We start from the raw sequence: 18,896 nt of genomic DNA, 5'->3' as shown, positions 1-18,896 counted from the left end.
GTACATCTGTGTGTCAGACAGTGTGGGAATAGCACCCCTTCCCTTCACTTACAGAGTCCCATTGTTTCTGTGGTCATGCCTGTGATAATAGGACAGGTTTAATAGTCCCTTATTTTACAGGTAAGAACACAGGAGCTTGGGAACTGCCTGAGGTCCCCGCAGTTAGTTTCAGATAAAATAAAAACCCAGATTGCCTCATTCTTCACCCCGAACTGTACATACATGTGGACGGGTCCCCAGAAAAGGCCTTGTGACTTCAGATGGGCATGGGGCTGGCCTGCCCGCGGAAATGCTTTCACAGGCTGAGACCAGCCCTCCCCTCTTTTACTGTGATTGAAGAAGCAGGCTGGTGACAGGTGACCACCTCTGCCGTCCATTCCGGGAGACGGTGTTTGCGCTGAATGCCACCTGCTGGTTGGAGCCACCAAGCACAAGGGCCATCTTTCTGAGGCAGTGCTGTTAACCCTGCACATGCGCTTCCAACATCAAGAGCTCCAGCACAAAGTGACATCTTACTTGGGTTCTGTCATCTTCCTGTGAGGACCCTGCCATCAGGACTTGGGATGCCACCGGGGGCACAGTTGTGGCCTACCTGAATCTCTGTGGCTGCCCTGGTGTCCCCAAAGTGATGCTTTTTATTATTAATTAGGGTTCTAAAGAGAAGAACACCTTCAAATGCTATGGTAGGTTTATTCCATTAATTCTCTGGTAGGAAGTGAGGCACTAAATGAAACTGTTTTCAGTCCCAGACTGCTTGTTGGCGTGTTTCTCCACAGCACAGTTTGACCTGGTCTTGTGTTTTGTATAATTCAGAATCAAAGTAATGGAACCAGTCGCACCTTCTCTCCCCCCACTCCCCTACTTGTACAGGGTTCAGGAAGAAGCACTTGCCTGTTCAGTGCCCTGTTGACTATACTGTGCTGGTGTGGGTTCCTGGAACTCAGGCTTCCCTTCCTATTCCAGCAGGAGGGAGGGGCCAGCAGGGGGAGGGGCCAGCAGGAAGGTTGGGCCCCTGGCCGCCTCTCTGGAATGAAGGGAGCAGACTAGCACCTGCCTGTAAATGTGAGCTTTGGCTCCTGTTCAGTTTTCCCTGCCTGTTTCCCAGCAAAATCGGGCTTTCTCCTTTACCCCACCTCCCAGATTTTCACATAGTCGCATGTCAGATATGCCCTTCAGGGCTGCCAGGTGTGATTTTAGAGACAGGTACTATCTTCCCCTCCCCCCTCCCCCTCGCTGCAAGGTAATTACATGTGGAAGAGTTAGAAGTGGCAGGAAAGCAATTACTTTTCATCCTGGCATGCGGTGATAACTCAGTAGGATGTGCAGTCTGCAGGTCACTTTGTGTCTTCTTGTATATCTTGTTTCATATGAAAGAAACTTCTGGAAATTAGTAAAAAGTCTTCCTCTGTAAGTGATGATAAAGATAAATGGACACTGTTAACATGAATACATGAAGTGCATTGCTCCTGATAAGAGTCAATGGCAGATGTAGAGAAGTTATCAAAATCAGACAATGTGATGTTATTTATTACTGAGAGAGACCAGCATAGATTTTCTTTATAGAAAAATACATTAAAGTCATTAAAAGGTGTTAATCTATTTTTTGTTTTCACACGATAATTTTTTTGTTATTGTCATGATAAATGCAAAGTTCAGAAAACTCTGCATTTCTTTTCTGACCATTATTATTCATTTCATTTTATGGTTATTACTGAAAGTCACCTTTGACCTAAAGGAGGGGGTGTTAACAATCCCATTTGGGGGTCAAATGCTCCAGGTACTCTGCTTTTGGTGGGAGACCGGCCTCAGCTCGCCTCCTTGGGGAACTGAAGGGTGCATAGTTCCAGAGTTGGCCCCATCTGGAGACCAGGGTCTTCTGGTTCTAAACCCTAATAGTCAGTCATTGCCCTCATGGAGGCAGCTCACTGAAGAGGGGGCAGCTTGAAGTTACCAACCAGGGACGGGTGAGCTGGTGGGAAAGGGGCCGGAGTAGTCAGCAGCAGCCTGTGCCTGCTTTCCTTTGTAGACTAATTTGTCTCCCGCTTGGGAAAGCAGAGAGAAAGCTGCATTGAGTCATACATAAAAATCATGGACTTGGGGGCTCAAGGACCTTCAAACCAACAAGCCCCTCATTTTACAGCTGAGGAACCTGACATTGCAAAAGATGAAGTAGGTTGCCCAGCCTTATCTAGGCAGTTCCGAGAGGGCTAAGGCTTGTACCCAAGCCTTCTGCCTCCCAAACGCTTCTCTCTGAATATCCTTGCTCTGCCTCACCTAAGGAAGAAAAAGACTTCTTCAGACAACCTGAGAAATTCACAGGGGAGAGGAGCTTCCTGCATCGTGTCCGCCCAGGAGTTTGCAGGTGACAGCTGCTGCCGGGTGAAGGCCTGGTGTGAGAGGACGAGGAGTTTGCAGGTGACAGCTGCTGCCAGGTGAAGGCCTGGTGTGAGAGGACGAGGAGTTTGCTTGCAGGTGACAGCTGCAGGGTGAAGGCCTGGTGTGAGAGGACGAGGAGTTTGCAGGTGACAGCTGCAGGGTGAAGGCCTGGTGTGAGAGGACAAGGAGTTCGCAGGTGACAGCTGCAGGGTGAAGGCCTTGTACATGAGGTTGCTTTCCATCCCTGAGCTTTTGCAAAGTGAGACAACATTGAAGTGGAAATGTTTACTACCTTCTTTTCTTTGGCTTGGACCACGCTCTCCCCTCCAGCTATCTGCATTTTTGCTGCTCAGAAGCGTGTGCTTGTGCTGCTTGCCTTTCTGTTTCCTGCTGAATGGTAAAAGGAGTGACTTCGAGTCCCCTGGCCATGGTCTTGCCCCCAGTGTGCTCGGTGGAACGGCAAAGGCGGCCCTTCCTCGCCTGTAGAACGAGGCTGTCCTCTCCTGCTCTTAGGAAGCAGTTTCCAAAGGAAAGTCAGGGCGTTTGGTTAGTATCCCACCTGGACTATTAATGTCTTAATAATTTTAATGGACTTGTCTTTAACATAATTACTTTAGCTATGCACATGGATGTGTTTTTCTACACCACAATAAGTAGATTTATAGCTATTAAATTTTAAAAAATTTATCCATGTTCCACCTAAAGTCACCTTGTATATGTAACCATGAAATTGAAAGAGTGAGACTCCATTGAAATCAAGCAAGAAACAACTTTTTCTTCCTTGAACCGTAGTTATTCTTTCCTGCCACTTGATACAAGTTCGGGCAGGTCCTGTAACTCACAAATAATGGAAAACCCTTCTGTGACTTTTTGTTCCAAGAGCAATCCAACTGCAATAGTTAAAGTGTCCACTCCAGTTTCATGGAACTACAATTCTGTTTAATAGTGGAAACAACATAATTTCAAGGTCAGCTCCCCCATCCACTTCTAAGTGCTGCTTGCCTGCAGAGCCTGGAGTGGAGGTGGGCCCCCAGCCTGCAGATCGTCATCTCCCCCTCGCTGATGTCTTCCCATCCCTCAGACCAGCTGTTTATAGTCCTTCCACAGACACAGGGAAAAGGGTGGGCCAGGAGGTGGGAAGGCTCTTGTAGGAACAGAATTGGCATCATCTAGGATTAGTGCTTCCCGGGTGGGTGGCCGACACCGAGCCTGTCCTCTGGCGGGACTGCTATGGGTCTTAGGTCCCCCTCCTCCATGGACCACTCACCTACAGTGGTTTGTTCCCTTATCACAGGCAGTGCCACCTCAGGCAGGCGGCCTGGCTCCCTCTGCAGGCTGGTCTCCTCAGCCACACTCTGGTGGTCCTCCCAGCAGGACCCAGTTGGGCCTTGTGCAGCCCACACCTGCACCAAGGAAACAAGCACCCATTCCTTTGAGGGTCTCTGGGAGCTCTGCCTACTTGGGAACAGGCCCTGCTTCCGGCTCCTTCCACAGGGCATTTTCCCACCCCAGTCTCCAGCCATAGGTATTTCAAGTCTTGAGGCTGGAGCCAATCCGCATGCCCCAGCAATTAGCAGGGAGGCAGGTAAAGCTCCCCAAGTGATCCTGGAGGCCCTTCTTACTGGTTAGGTGGATAAGAGAAGCCAGCCAGCAGCACCCCGAGGATGGCCTTCCTCCTCCCTTCTGGAGGGGTGGGAGGGGCTGGCTGCTCACTTTGGAGGGTACTGGGTACCGCTTGTTTGCTTGCTTCCTCTGGTGCCTCACGTTAATTGGTGGGAGATGCCCATGTTCATGCCCATTCTGACCTCCACCGTATGACCATGATGCTCTGCTCAGGCGGGCCCAGCCTCAGCACTCCCAGTCCTCCCCTGAAGACCCACAGGATGGCCCTGAGGAGTGACCTTTGCCTTTAGATGGCATCTGATTGGCAGGCACTGGCCAAAGCCCATCGGGATATCACCTCCACTTTTTCAGGTATGGATGAGACAGACTCACAGGTCACGTCCATTCAATCCACAATTCACTGACCCCAGGGACGGTATAAAAAAGCAACTTCAGTTTTGCCAAGGCAGCTTGTAGGTTCTCTAACCTTCCATTGTGACACCTTTCTGTTTGTCACTGAATAGTCTGTTTTCTGTGATTACTACCCAGATGGGCCTGGTATCAAAGCCCCTGAAGGGGCTGTTGGCACATTTGGGCTGCAGTGGCCTCTTGTCAGTCCTCAGTCTGTCTGCATTTGCATTGGGGGTGGGCAGGGTGGGGCAGAGAAGCCAGCTTTACAAGTTGAAGACCTGTTCTTCTCAAAGCAGAAAAGAGGTCATGTCAAATGGCATCTTGTCTTCACAGACTGGCTGATGGGTCCCCAGGGTCCTTTCAGAGGCATTCGTTAAATAGCAGAAAGCTCTGCTGCCAAGGCAGAGAAAAGCAGAACCTGGGAGTGCTGGGGAGACGGAGATGCACTCACTCACCAGCCCGTTCACAGGGGAGATCTGGAGGGAGCGTGGGCACTTGTGTAAGTTGGTCGGGGACTCATTTCTAACTTGTCCCATTTTATGGTTTGGGGACAACGTTGCCACCGTATATTTTGAAGGAAGTATATAGGAAAGCATCTTTTACATATATTTTTTCCAATTCTAGCCCAGCATGTATAAAAGGTGTCTAATATAACTAAGAAATTATATTATTCCTGATTTATAAATCCATCAAGTTACAAAATAGTGCTGATTGTCTTTCTGCATTACCCACTTAGTCTCAGAAGTCTCCCAGTTTCCTTCTTTAGGCCAGAGGCCATGATTCTCACCTAACCAGATAATAAAGAATAATAAGCAACATGCTTGTGCATATTATTCCCTTTCACTTACTTCCCATCCATTTTTTGTTCTCCTCAAGCTCAAAGGTGGGTAGGTTCTAGAACCACTCATTCCTACCACACTTACGCAGCCTGTCCACCCACTGCCACAGACGAGTTGTCATTATTAAGTGTGGAGCTCAGTCCAGCAAAAGGAAGCAGATTCCCTTATTTTTATTGCCCGTGGACCCATAGGAGACAAAAAAGTGAGGTTCTCATATTGTTCCCACTGCAGTTATTGAGCCCTGGAGAGAGAAGGGTTTGGGGAGGAGGGGTTAGAAGTGGACAGGTTTCGAGGATGTTAGCTTCTTGGAGTCTTCTAAATCCCTAGGAGCCTCAATGGGACACAACAAAGACCCTCCCCCCCCACACACACACACCTTTACCTTGGGAGGTTGCTTGGAAATAAAAGAGCCAAGGACTGCAAAGACTTGAAATTATTCCATAATGTAAATGGTTCCTGCGTCACTGCTGAAGTTCACAGATTTGCATTTAGAACTGTATTTCTCATCTCGGAATAGAAGACTGTCCCATCCTTTCTCAAGTGTATGCAGCCTCCAGGAGCAGACAGATGAGGATGGTTCCCTTTTTACTCCCTTTTCCCCTCCCCCCTTCCTGAAACCTCTCCACTCCTAAGAGAGAACCTTTGACTTAGTGACGATGTTAAAAGGAAGTTGAATCGACGAATATAATATAATATTATAATATTAATTAGGAGTTTACTTGAGCAAATATCAATTCCGGTCAGTTGGCACCAAACTGGAAATGGTTAGGAACCAGGAACAGACTTATAGAAAAGTGCAGAAGCAAAGAAAGTATTACCAGCATTGAGGTTCTTGGGTTTCCCAAGATAGAAGTCAAGAGGAAACCAGAGAAATATCCAGACAGATTTTATTAAGCTTGTGTTCGAGTACAAGGGAGGCAGCACCGAGGAAAAGAAGGGCTTCTGAACTGGCTCCAGGGCCTACTTTGCTTGGCTGTTTTACAAGCTGGGGACAAAGTGGGCTTGCGTCTAAAGGCAGGCTGTTTTTAAAAGGCGGGCTTGCAGAATTTTCCATTTCAGAGTCAGGTGACTTCCTTATCCAGCTGTGTTGCCTAGTAACTACTACTCACCTCTGTGTGGGCAAGATGGCGGTGTGCTCACTGCCACCAGCTCAGGAGGGTCCGATAGCCATCAAACCTTGATAACTACGTGTGGGGGTTAGTAGTTTTCAACATCTGCAAGGAAGCAGGCAGTTAGCAGGGAGATAAAATCAGCCACCTCAGTGTTTTGAGTAGGGAGTGGAAGGGTGGTGACTTCTTGCAGCCAGCTTATCTGGCTTTCTTTCTGGCCACCTGGTCTTCACTGGTTTCCTGGCCACTTGGAGTTTTTCCATTCCCAGGCCCAGGTCCCGCTGCTGTCTCATAAGGAGATTATTTGACTGACTATAGCTTAAAGACTAGTTGGCTCTTTTGATTTTGTAGCTTGAGGCATGCACACAGCTGCTGGGGGCCAGCCCCAGCGGGTCCAGGGGTTCCCAAAGGTGTGGACGGAGTCGGCGAAGAATGTTTTACACGGAGACAGCGTTCAGAGCTCTCTAGCTTTCCTTAGTCTCCATGGATCTTCCCTGTGCCTGGCTGAGGCCACAGAGAGAGATCCCAAGGCAACCTGAGCCTTTATTTTATAGTGAGAGGTAAACAAGGTAGTGGTTTCCAAAGTTACACTGTTCTTGTGAGTTTCACTTGTTTTTGTTCTTGTGAGTTTCACTTGTTTACACCATGATTATACTTCCGGCACTTCCTCAGCCCATTAGCTTCCCAGATAAGATCTAGGGAGCCTCATAAGGTCAAGCCTAATTATGCTAAGAGGACTGTGCCCTCTAAGCTGGGAATTGTTTGTGACTTTGCCCACAGGTCAGTCTGAGGCTTAACCCTATATCAGCTCCCTACACACAGCAGAGGACATTAGCAGCTAACTTCACCTGGCCAAGCCGGGGAATGCCAACTTATAAAAGAAGGAAGAAAGAAGGGCATACATGGCGGAGACAGTGGCTGGATAGCGCAGGAGAGGTTTGGGAGTGGGGAGTAAGTGGAGGTAGAGGAGAAGAGGGAATAGAGTTGACCCTTGAACAACACAGGTTTGAACTGTGGGTGTCCACTTACACGTGAACTTTATTCAATAGATACCTGTAATTTTTTTTTTAATCCTCACCCAAGGATGTATTTTACTGATTTTAGAAAGAGGAGGAGAAAGAGAGAAAGAGAAACATCAGTGTGTGGAGAAACATCAATCCATTGCTTCCCGTACACACCCCCACGCAGGATCAAGCCCGCAACCTAGGCCTGTGCCCTGACCGGGAATCAAACCGGCAGCCTTTCGGTGCATGGGACAACTCTCCAACCAACTGAGCCACACTAGCCAGGGCACCTGTACTATTTTTGATCCATAGTTGGGAGTCATGGTGCAGAGGGCTGACTGTGCATTGTCCCGCACCCTTTTATAGGGAACTTGCGCAACCTTGGGTTTTGGTGTCTGCGTGGGTCTTGGAACCAGTCCCCCACAGATACCTAGGGGCAGCTAAGCTTCTGGGGAGTCAAAAGTGATATGCAGATTTTTCCTGCGCAGGGGTGGGCCCCCCTAACCTCTGCATTGTTCAGGGGTCACCTGTCGTAGGAAGTAAAGCTGGAGAAGCCTGGGTCATGCAGGATGTGCACAGCTGCGTCCATGGTCTTTCAGTGCCATGAGGAGCCTTTGAAAACTTCCTAGGGGGGACCTGAATCTTCAGTTTGGGGAACTAGTGGCACTGAGGAGGGTGGGGTGAAGGGGTGAGAACCCAGAATCAGTGTCTGAGCCCAGGGCCTTTAGGAAGCAGGCCCCGAGGCAGAGAGTCAAACATGACTAGTGATTAGGGCAGGAGGTGCGAGGCCAGGCAGTAAGGCTGAAGGAAAAGGGAAGGGACCAGGAGAAGTGCAAGATAATGTGGAAGAGCGTGTGACCATGCTGGGCCTGCTCTCAGGAGCCCCACGGACACAGCGTGGGCACTGGGCCCTCTGGACCCCCTGGCAGGTTGCGAGAGGACCCTCCCTTAGCACACCTAGGCTGTAGCAGAGAGAAAAGAGGGCACTCTTATTCCCTGCTCCTTTCTGTTTCTTGCTTCTCATTGGCACTGGTTCACCTCAGAAAGATCTAGAGCCCCTGTACTTCTGGGGGGCTCTTTAGGAATGGGGACCCCATTTCCCCATCCCATGGAGTAGCTTCTTCCCAGCCTGCAATGGAGGGCAGCCCGGCTTGTGTGACACCATGTGAGAAGGAGAACGAAGAGCAGGCAGTCGGGGAATGAGACGGTTCAGACATTGTGCTACCATTCAGACAAGGAGCTCTGCTCAGAGATATGACAGCTGTTCAAGCAGAACAGGCCAGGACAGACGCCCAGAGTGAATGAAGGAGGCTGGTTGTAGAGAAAGATTTACAAGATCTTCACTCACTGGAGTGGACAGGCCAAACCCCGTCTTTCAGATAGTTACTAGTACATCACAGCAGAAGATCGTAAAGAGCTTCCGTGGCTAGGTTGGGGCAAAGCATACTCGATGGCCTTGTGTTTCTTCAAACATGATTCATCCTCATATGTTTGTAAAACCAGGGGTAGCCAGCTTCTGTGTGTGTGGGGGGGGGGGTGGGGGGGGATGTGGAAGCTACTACTTTAAAAATGATTTAAAGTTTACGATGGTCAGAATAAAGGATTAGACTAAAGAATTCGATCACAAGTGTCAGGACTCTCCTGCCAAAATGACAAAATCCAGTTTTACTAGCAGGGGCCTGAGTTGGGTGAGCGGCCTCTGAGGGGAGAGCAGGAGCGCAGCGGGATTGAGGAGTAACTGGAACTGTGGAGCAAGGCCTGCCAGGACGCGAGCTCCCTCACCTTTGGCCTTGTCTGTGTAAGGCAGTGGTTCTCAACCTGCTGGCCCTTTAAATACAGTTCCTCATGTTGTGACCCAACCATAAAATTATTTTCGTTGCTACTTCATAACTGTAATGTTGCTTCTGTTGTGAATCGTAATGTAAATATCTGACATGCAGGATGGTCTTAGGCGACCCCTGTGAAAGGATCGTTCAACAGCCAAAGGGGTCGCGACCCACAGGTTGAGAACCGCTGGTGTAAGGACGTTCGTTTTCTTTGACTGTAGCCTGCCCCAAGCAGCAGGACCCAGCGGGTTCATTCAGCAGCCGGGTTTGGAGCTCACTGCTTTGTCCCTGCGGAAGGATTGCTCTTCCACACCCGTCCAGCTCTTCCTGGAGAGGCTGCCCACCGGCTTAGCACGCACCAGGTGCTCCTCATGGACCAGCCAACTCTGGGCAGGGCTGCAGACTTGGTAGCGTTTTTAAATGACAGGTCACAAGGTGCCATGTGGGGGAGGGGGAATGTGGGTCCAGGATGTGTGTCTGCAGTGGGGAGCAGGGTGGTTGCTGGGGAGAAAACTGCGTAGTATCCACTGCAACCAAAAGCTCAGAATACTGCCATGTGCCAAAAATCATTCCCACACCCCTCACTCCCCAGCAAGAGCGAAGGGCTCCCGGTCCTCCGGTTCTGCCCTTTCCCTTCCCGCTGCTGCAGAATCGCATGCTTGTTGTGTTGGATGGAATCGTTTTTCCAGAAGCTCTCTGTTCAGGCTCTGAAAAATCTCACTACCAGCTCCGCAGACGGCCCTGCCTGCAGCTGTATCCCAGCAGCTGAGATTCCCTGCAAACCCTGCTCTCTTTCCCTCGCAGCTAGGTGGACTCAAATTTTAATCTGTTCGGTCGGTTGTTTTTGATGGGAATTTAAATTGAACCGGAGACTGAGAGCATGATGGGGCTGCTAGCTGCTGAGCTGGGACCTTCTGGAGCCATTTCTCACGGCCCGAGACGGGGGTGGCGTGCTGAGCTGTCATACGCAGCGCCAAGCCCCCGTGTCTCAGCAAATTTGTAGGTAATCTTCCTTGACCTTGGTCTTTTACGTCAGGGCGGGAAGGCTTTCTAGTCTTAGATCAACAGGACACCTCCTTCCATAAGGGAGGGGAGGGGTGTGCTGCCCTCCCCCTGGACCCGCACCTTCCACTTTTGGCCTTCCCATGGGAAGGGCAGGCAGGGCCATCCTTAATAAGAAACCTGAGCACCCATTTCTTAAACACAAAAGATAGCAGTATCCCTTAAAGAGAGACGCGAGGGGACCCTCGAACGTCTCCGTGGCAGGAGCTGAGCCTGCCATGTGGTGGCAAAGGTGCAGGCTTTGACGTGATACATATTACTTTCTGTTCTTGATTGCATATATTTTTTATTGTTCTCTCTTATTGTGAAATGTATTAACTATAGCAAAAATACCCACCACCCAGATTTGCAGATGTTCATATTTTTGTAGTATTTTTCTTTAACAGAGGAGTGTGACGTATTACAAATACCATTAAAGCTCCGTCTACCTCCCCAAACTCTCCCTCCCTCCCTCCTCAGTAATTACTATCCAATGTTGGGATCTGTCATCCCCATGCCTGGTTTTGTAATGCCTATATGTAAAAATATTGTTCGTATACACTACATTGAATAGAATTGCTTGGCATTTAGCCATACAAATACTTTTGCAGTCAGTCCCAATGCTGTTGCTTACTTGTAGGAACCATGGACGAGTTGTGCCACCTTGAGCCCTGAGATGTGTTAAGATGCTGGTTGTATAAATCTTGACACAGTCCAGGTGAGCGAGGATCAAGAACTAAAGAGAAGGAGACAACCTTGACATTATGGCGGCAGCATCAGCAGTGCTTGGTGGCTGATTTGATGTGTGGAATGACAAGTGATGCTCGTGCCGTGCGGGTAGCTGCCTGGGAGAGTAATGTCCGTCTGAGACCGGGAGCGTGGTGGGGCAGTGATGCCGCCCTGGGATAGTGGCTGTGATAGAGTCCCTTTCCCACCTGTGGGGTTGGAAGTGTCTGCAGCTCACTCCGGTTCCGGAGGCAGCTGGGTTTGGGGACCTGAAGTTCAGGCAGCCATTCTGAGCTGGAGGTTCCTTTATAGGTTTCTTTAGCCTCCAGTGAACATGAACATTGCGGGGGGGTGGGGGGGGGGGACGCATGGAGGGGATTGCTCAGTGTGGATGGCTCCCACATCACCTTTACCTGGAATCCATAACATGGTTCACACTTGCCAGTTTCTACAGAACTCTGACAGGTGGCAACAGGAGATCTGGTGGGATCACCCAGTGGCCAATCAATATCAAAGATTAGAGTTATGTTTGAAACATCTTTTACATTCTGATAACCTATGTGACTTCCTTGATCATGAAATTGCATGCCTTAGTGTTAATAAGCTTGTAAACTTTATTAGCTCCTGCATTGCTTCTTGTATTTGCCTGAACTTGTCCCCTTGTTGCACTTCAAGGAGCCCTGGGGTTGCTGGCATACCTGGTGTCCTAGCATTCCCTTCCCTCCCTTCCCAGGTGTGTTTTATTGTTCTCTCTTATCTTAGAATCCTAGTCTTCAGTCTGTCTGCAGCGAGTGTTTCTCGAACCCAGGACAGGAGCTGGGGGAGCACTCATGTGCTCCTTGTCACTCACTGCCGACCTGGTTCAGGGCCTTTGCTTCACCTTCACTAGTTAGCAGGTGGTTTTCATGTGGAAACGTCTCCTTTTGCTTGAAGGAAAGATGCCTTCCCCCCGCCCCTCCCCCTCCCCCGATCCCTCTCAGTAAAATGGCCTGGCAGGCCTCCTTCTGGATGATAGGAATCGACCCAGTAGTGTGAGGTGGGGAGGTTTGGGCAGCTGCTGTCACTGTAAAGGTCCAGAAAGACCTGGGACATTGAGGGCAGGGAGCCACTGTGGATGGGACGGGACCCAGGAGCAGCTCTGCGCCCTGGTTTTCTCTCTCCTGTCTCTACTTTCTTTCCTCTCTCCTCTCTCTCTTCATCGCCCATCTTCCTCCTTTCTGTTTTCCTCTTCCTCTTCTTCCTCCTCCTTCCCCCTCCTCCTCTGCCCAGCCCTCCCCTGCCTCTCTTTATCACTGTTGCTGGGTGATATCTAAGTCTCAGTCACTCTCTTTCTCTCTCTTTCCTCTGTTCTCTCAGCTCTTCCCCCCAAAACTGGCAGCTGGCCTATAACTGAATCTGAACTTAACCTCTGGTCTGTAGTTGCCCCGACTCCAACACTAAATGACCTTCTTGCTCGAAAGCCCAGGGCCATCTGGCGGTAATCTCTCTGTGAACGGGATTCAGCTCCCAAGAGAGGGCCGTTGGCTCAGCTCCTCTTCCTGAGCTGGACACACTGTCCCGGCTGCTGGCCAGCGAGGAATGCCCCCCCCCCCAGGCCAGCTGCAGCCTGGGCCAGTCAGCAGTGGCAGGGGTGAGGGTGGAGATGGAGTCCCTGAGAAGGGGTTTGTGAGGGTACAACTAGCCCAAGAACTGTCAGAGGACCCCTCAAATGAACTTACATTACACCAGAGTGGTGACCCTAAATTTGGCTCAAGCTCTGGATGGGAAGTCACTATTTATAAACTGTTTGCCGTCACTTCTGCACTAATTCAAGGGCATACATCTCTGAAGTAATGGATTTACCATCTCCCGGCCACACCAAACGCACAGGAAATTAAGCTTTCAGCAAAGCGTTCGTTGTGTTCACACGTTAGGGTGCAGAGATGGGCTTGGCTGACTCCGAACAGTCCGCCTGGAGAACATGACCTGTGCTTTTCGGTCATGAAGACTTTAATAGTGATTTGAAACATGTACCCCCAAAGTTGAGAGTCCTTTTTAATAATTGTCACCAGGACAGTGAATGGCAGAGGGCAGACCCTGCACCCCACTCCTGAGGCGCTCCCCATGTCCTTGGAATGAGGACCCAACCTCCGGGGCCGGCAGAGAAGTGTTCGCCCGTCCTCTGCGCTCTGCGTGCTGCGCTCCGATTCCCACACCTATGTTCCCCGCCATCCTAAGTCACAAAACTGGCAATGACTGCATTTTCCTGGAGTGTCTGAGGACAGGCTCAGACACGGAAACCGTGTCCCACTCTCATACAACTGGAAAGCATTACAGAGCCGAATCTTTCAAATTACAAAAAAAAAAAAGAAAAGCAGCCCACAACCCCAGCGTATGCAACTTAGTCCCACAGAAACGTGCGGAGGAGGGAAGTGTGCTTGCTTCTGCTTTGCAGGTGGTTTTGATTCTGACAATGGGCCTCAAAATTCAGTCCAGGAAAGAGGTTTTGTTTTGCTGCTAATAAAAGTAAAACTACTCTCAGATGTTTAGGGCTCATCGGGGTTTACATTTAGTCTGTTTTTCACTTTTGCCTACCTGGATAGTCTTCTCTCTCCAGCTGCCAAGTCAATCACCATGGATTCTGGGAAACTCTCTCCTCATGATGCAAATTAGGTGGGATCCTGTTCCGACAAGATGAGTTAATCATCACTAGAAATATTGGCAGGAGCTGGGGATTGTTTGTGCTCCTCGGGGACAGCTTAGTGTCTCCGGATAAATAAATATTCAAGTCCAACCTTGCCTTCCCCAATCTCCTCGCCATAGGCAGACCAGCCAGAAGCAAAGTGTTGGGTCTCTTGGTAATTTACCAAGCAAGGATGATACCCCCAAACATTTGGCCTTGAGCTAGCATTGGTATTCAATAATAGGTCGCTGTATAATACTTGCTTCTTGCAAAATTGTACAGTTTGTCATATGACCATTTTTACCCTCAAAATCCAGTCAGATTACTTTTGAAAGAAATTTTAGGAGTTGGACTGCAATGTTTCTGCAGCGTTTGTGTTAGGAACTCCCATGCCTGTGGCCCCAGCTTTGAGACAGGTGCTATAAGGATGGAAAGAGATGAGGAACGCCTTTCTCTTGTGTCCCCTCTACAGAATAAGAAGATCTACCTGGACATTATTCACACATACATGGAAGTGCATGCTACCGTTTATGGCTCCAGCACGAAGAATATTCCCAGTTATGTGAAAAACCACGGTATCCTCAGTGGGCGGGACCTGCAGTTTCTTCTCCGAGAAACCAAGGTGAGTTTTTGGTGGTTTGGTAAAAATACATCAGCGATGTTTTCAGGTTTGTTTCTGCTGGCGTTGAAAATGGGATCGGAATCTCTCTCATGCTTTCTTTTCAAAGCTGCAGTAGTTCTTTAGGTTATTTCTGAGCAGTGAAAAGTCAGTGAATTGTGGAAGGAGGTTGCCACAGTGTAAAACTTGCTCACTGAGGACCTGCTCTGGACCAGGTATCCCATGAGGGGCCAGGGTCGGGGGCCAGACTTTCAGATGGGGCAGTGGCTTTCACAACAAGCCTGGCTGCTTCACTGCCCCACCTCCCCATCACCACTGTTCACGGAATTGGTCCCCCAGCCAGCTTTTGCTCTCATGTCCTCACTTGGGCTGCACACTGAAGGAGTTCAGACAAGGGAAATACCCCTTCAGGCTCAAGGAGTGGGGAAGGCGTCCTGAGAGATGTAAGAGATGAGAAATGGAGGGGTGTGGGTGCTCCTGGCCTGGGAACAGACAGCAGTGATAGCCAGGTGCTGGAGTGGACATAACACATTCAGGTGAGAGTGGAATCCAACCCGGCTAGTCTAACTAGTGTTGGGAAGTAGTAGAAGATGAACTCTGATAAGGGGCAAAGGGGCTGGCTGGTTGTCAGGGACAGAGACAGGGTTCAGACCACATGGTGCAGGGAGCCTGGAGCCCTGGAAGGATGATGAATATGTTGTTTTAACAATGTGGGAGGTCTCGCCCAGTGTCTGTAACTCTGCCATGTGGTACCAAATGAAATCAAGGGACTTACGAATAGACCAGAGTTTGGTTAGTGTATTAGGTAAGCTCTCATGTTTATTGTTAAGCTTTTTTGTGTGAATATTACCGATACTGACTGAGCAGTTCTGTGGGCCAGGCACTGTGCAAGGGGTGCAGGGTGAGGGAAACAAGCAGACCCTTGCTCAGTGTTTCCTAAAGGATGAGCAGCTCATTCTCATAGTGAATTTTTTGGCTCTGTCCCTGACGGAATGTATTTTCATCCTCAAGGTAGGGGAGGGAGGCTGAGCGGATGAACCTCTGTGGCCTAATAATAGCTTTTTATACTCACTGTGGGATACTTTGATTTTGGAAAGTATTTTCACATGTGCTGTCCTGTGTAATCCTCACAGCTGCCCCCAGAGGTAGGCAGGGCAGGTACTATTGTTAACTTTATTCTCAACAGGAGGAAGCAGACCAGAGAGCTGGGCTTGCCCACAGTCCCTGAGGTCTCTGGAAGGTGGCTGTAAAGGGTGACTTTTTTATTGTAAATTAAAGCTCCGCTGGCCTTTGACACACCATCCTCAGGAATAAGCACTCCGACATTTAATGGACGCTCTCCAGACAAAGAGCTGCCTGTTTCTGCATATGTAAATGCGTCTGACCATCTCTCCCTCCGAGCCATTGTGCAATGCCGTGCATGACTAAACTAGCTTGATAAGTCATGTATGTCCTTGGCTGAAGGTGTGGTTGTCTTAATGGGGACTTTCTTTCCTTATAAGGTCACCTTAGTCCGAAGCCTGGCAGCCGGGAAGGCACTGTGTCCCCAGCTCGCACTGTGTGCTTCCCATTCACCTTCTGTCCCAGGCGGTGTCTTAGAATCATTAGAATATGTGGGTCCTTTGCTGGCAATGCTGTTTTGCCATTTGCCTCATTTTACTTTTCCCCACGTAGATCGTGGGAAAAGCTCAGGCTCCTTTCAAATGACCTTTGGCAGCACTGGTTTTCAGCAGTGTGGCGTTGCCGTCTCATACACGTCCCTTAGCCCAGCCTCCCTCGTGAATGTCTTACTCTGCCCTGCAAATTTCAAAGGAGCTCTTATTACCTACCCTCCATTTACCTGTTCGGAAATGAGAAACAGGCTGGGGCGGAGGCCCCCTCTATGCAGGGAAGGGAAGGGCTGAGGCCTGGAAGTCCCGGGCCACCAGCGATTGCCTGCCAACAAAGGGTTGCGGCTTCAATGTTGAGTGCGAGGGTGTATATTTATCCTTGAAAAATTGTTTCTTCAGAGGATGTCACTGGTCCCATTTTGTACTGCCTGTTCAGCTATCTAGAACATACTAAAGTATTTCGAGTAGAATTATGGCTAAAACAGTGGGAAAATATGATGGAAATGAGGCAGTGTACTCCCAAGACCCCCCTCCCCAACCCCTTATTCCAGAACACAGCAGCAGGCACTGAAATGAATGAACCTTGAGCTCTGAAATAATGACACTGAAGATCAGTCAGGCTTTGCATATATAACTATCTCTGCCTCGTACTCCTTTCTGTGTGTCTCTGAGCAATTTAAAGGCAATTTATTAAAACCCGCATGGAAGCGAGACTGGAGATGCAGAGGAGCAAATGCATGCGGGATGAGTGGCATTTAGGCTCCTTTGCAGGAGAGAGGAGCGAGCCTGGCGCTCCTCGAGGTTTAGAGACAGACCGAAATGATTGATGCTTAACCAGCTTCTGACTCATTCTTTTTCTTTATGAGCCATCTTCGAATCTGCACCAAGCTCAGGAAACTGTCTGCTCAGCGGAATTTGGTCCTGGCCTGCCATTAGGGCCAGGTGTCATTAGCAGGCGCCAGCTGCAGGGCGCCCGCAAAGACGGGAGGAATTCAGTGGCACCGACATCAGGCTGAGAGAGCTGGGAAGTCCTGGACTTCTAATAGGCATATACATTTGGAGGGAGTCATTGTTTATCAGAGGAGCAGACAAGTCATACATCCTGCGGACTCCAGGAGTGCAGGTTAAGCCAGAAAATCCACACATTTTCACTTTGGTTTAAGTCCCCATCTCTTTTCATGTGATTTCTTCCTTTCCTTCCTAATTTTAACCTCTTCGTGCCCACTCCCCCTGGTCTCCCCATGGAAGCTCCTTGCAGAATAGGTGTTTCTCATCCTACACTGGATGGAGGAGCATTTAGAGGGAGCCAGAACACGTATCTCCCTTTCTTTTCTTTTTTCTTTTTTTAAAATTATATTTTATTTTTATTGACATTATTATAGATGTCTCCCCCCCCCCTTTGCCCACCTCCACCCAAAACTCACCCTTCCCTCCCTCTGACCCTAACCACACGATTGTCTGTGTCTGTGGGTTATGCTTATATGTTCTTTGGCTAATCCCTTCGCCTCCTTTCATTCTATCCACCCCACCTTCTCCCCTCTGACTTCTGTCAGTTTGTTCCATCTGTACGTTCCTCTGTTTTTATTTTGTTTGTCAGTTTATTTTGTTCATTAGATTCCACATGTAAGTGAGATCATATGGTATCTATTATTCTCTGCCTGGCTTATTTCACTTATCATAATATTCTCCATGTCCATCCAAGCTCAAGTACCTCTCTTTCTACAGCAAAAATTTGAGAGCAAATTCTGGCTATGGGAAACCAGGCAGAAGCCGCTGCTACTCATGCTGTTGCTGCACCTCCTCTCCCTCCAAATCTCTGCGCATTCCCCTCTAACCCCGGTGGGTCACAGTTTCTGTGTCCTCACCATGTCATCTGACAGCTTACCTGCAGGGCTCACCTAGAAGCTTGGGCAGGGTTGGAAGATGCTGTCCCTCTCCCATCCCATCCTCCTGTCTGACACTCCCCCTGGCCACCAATCAACCATGGCTCTTTCCTCGAGCTTGGAGTCCTCTGAGCTGGTACCATTGGAACGCATCTTCATATGCCTTTCTCAGAAACCCAGGGCTGAGACTGCCACCGCTGAGGAACCCAACCCCTGTGGCTCATGTGGCAGAGGGCTTTGCTTGTTCTGTTTGCAGGTAGTTCTCATGCCGAGAATAGTGCCTGGCTTGTAGAGGGCCTTCAGATCATTAAGAATGAAGAAGTCAACATGAAATCTGTTTGCCATCTGGGATCTTGTGGTTATGCCCTCTAGGAGTGACTTCTTGCTTTTCTCATGAATCACTCACCTGGGTCTCCAGGATCTCCCCAGCAGGGGCACTTTCCTTCTGATGCCCTGACCTGCCCCTCGTGGCCCTGGGAGAGTGCCCATGAGCTTACTTACTAATGGAGCCGTCCGCCTTCCAGTTCTATTTCAGATGCGGACACACTCGCCCTCAAGCAAGCAGTTTTCATCCTAGTGACCAGCACCTAAGTTATTCTTGTTCCAACTCAATGGAAAAAAGTTGCACACATATATTCCTCTCTCTCTCCCCTCCCACATATGTGCGTAGAATGAAGAGTGTGTAGAGATATGATTCAGTGACCTCTCTGACTTCCAGAACAAAAGCATATCCCCACATCCAAATACACATGAGACATCCAGCATCTCCTCGCAGACACACTTGATTGCTGGAAAAAGCTAACCTGTTGGTATGTATTCCTTTGCTCATTTCTCTGCCAAATGAATACTAAGAACTGGATATGTTCCAGGAATTACTTTAGGCACTTTTGATACAGAGGTGACTAAGGCTGTTTTGCCCACAACAAATATACAGGTGTTGGGGAGGAGACCCACAGGGAACTATAAAAGGTGAAAAAGTACACAGGTAGGAGTAGAAATAATATAAAATAGTGATACCACAATAAGCCTTCCTGTGGCGCTGTGAGCAGGGTCAGCCGGTCAGTTGTGTGAAGTGTTGCCCTGCGACTGGTGAAGCCGACGAAACACGGGGTGAGGCTGCTGTGGAGGACAGAGTCCATCTCAGTCACTTTCCACGCACTTAGCATATTCATTCCATCACGGTGCCCA

General features: G+C 49.2%; 1 protein-coding gene across 1 annotated transcript in view; it reads left to right on the top strand.

Moving 5' to 3' along the window:
* The window catches only part of MGAT5 (alpha-1,6-mannosylglycoprotein 6-beta-N-acetylglucosaminyltransferase), a gene marked incomplete at its 3' end in the record, with an annotated part of 356,096 nt that overhangs the window by 301,536 nt on the left and 35,664 nt on the right, over positions 1-18,896 (top strand). Inside the window, exon 12 of the mRNA XM_081095204.1 lies at positions 14,069-14,218. Coding sequence (XP_080951330.1) covers positions 14,069-14,218 — 150 coding nt within the window. The remainder of the gene's footprint in view (positions 1-14,068; positions 14,219-18,896) is intronic.

The sequence above is a fragment of the Myotis nattereri genome (genome assembly GCF_964212035.1).
Source record: "Myotis nattereri genome assembly, chromosome: 7".
In the NCBI taxonomy this organism is placed as follows: Eukaryota; Metazoa; Chordata; class Mammalia; order Chiroptera; family Vespertilionidae; genus Myotis; species Myotis nattereri.
Note: the sequence above shows the minus strand (reverse complement) of the source record. Positions and strands in the feature narration are given on the sequence as shown.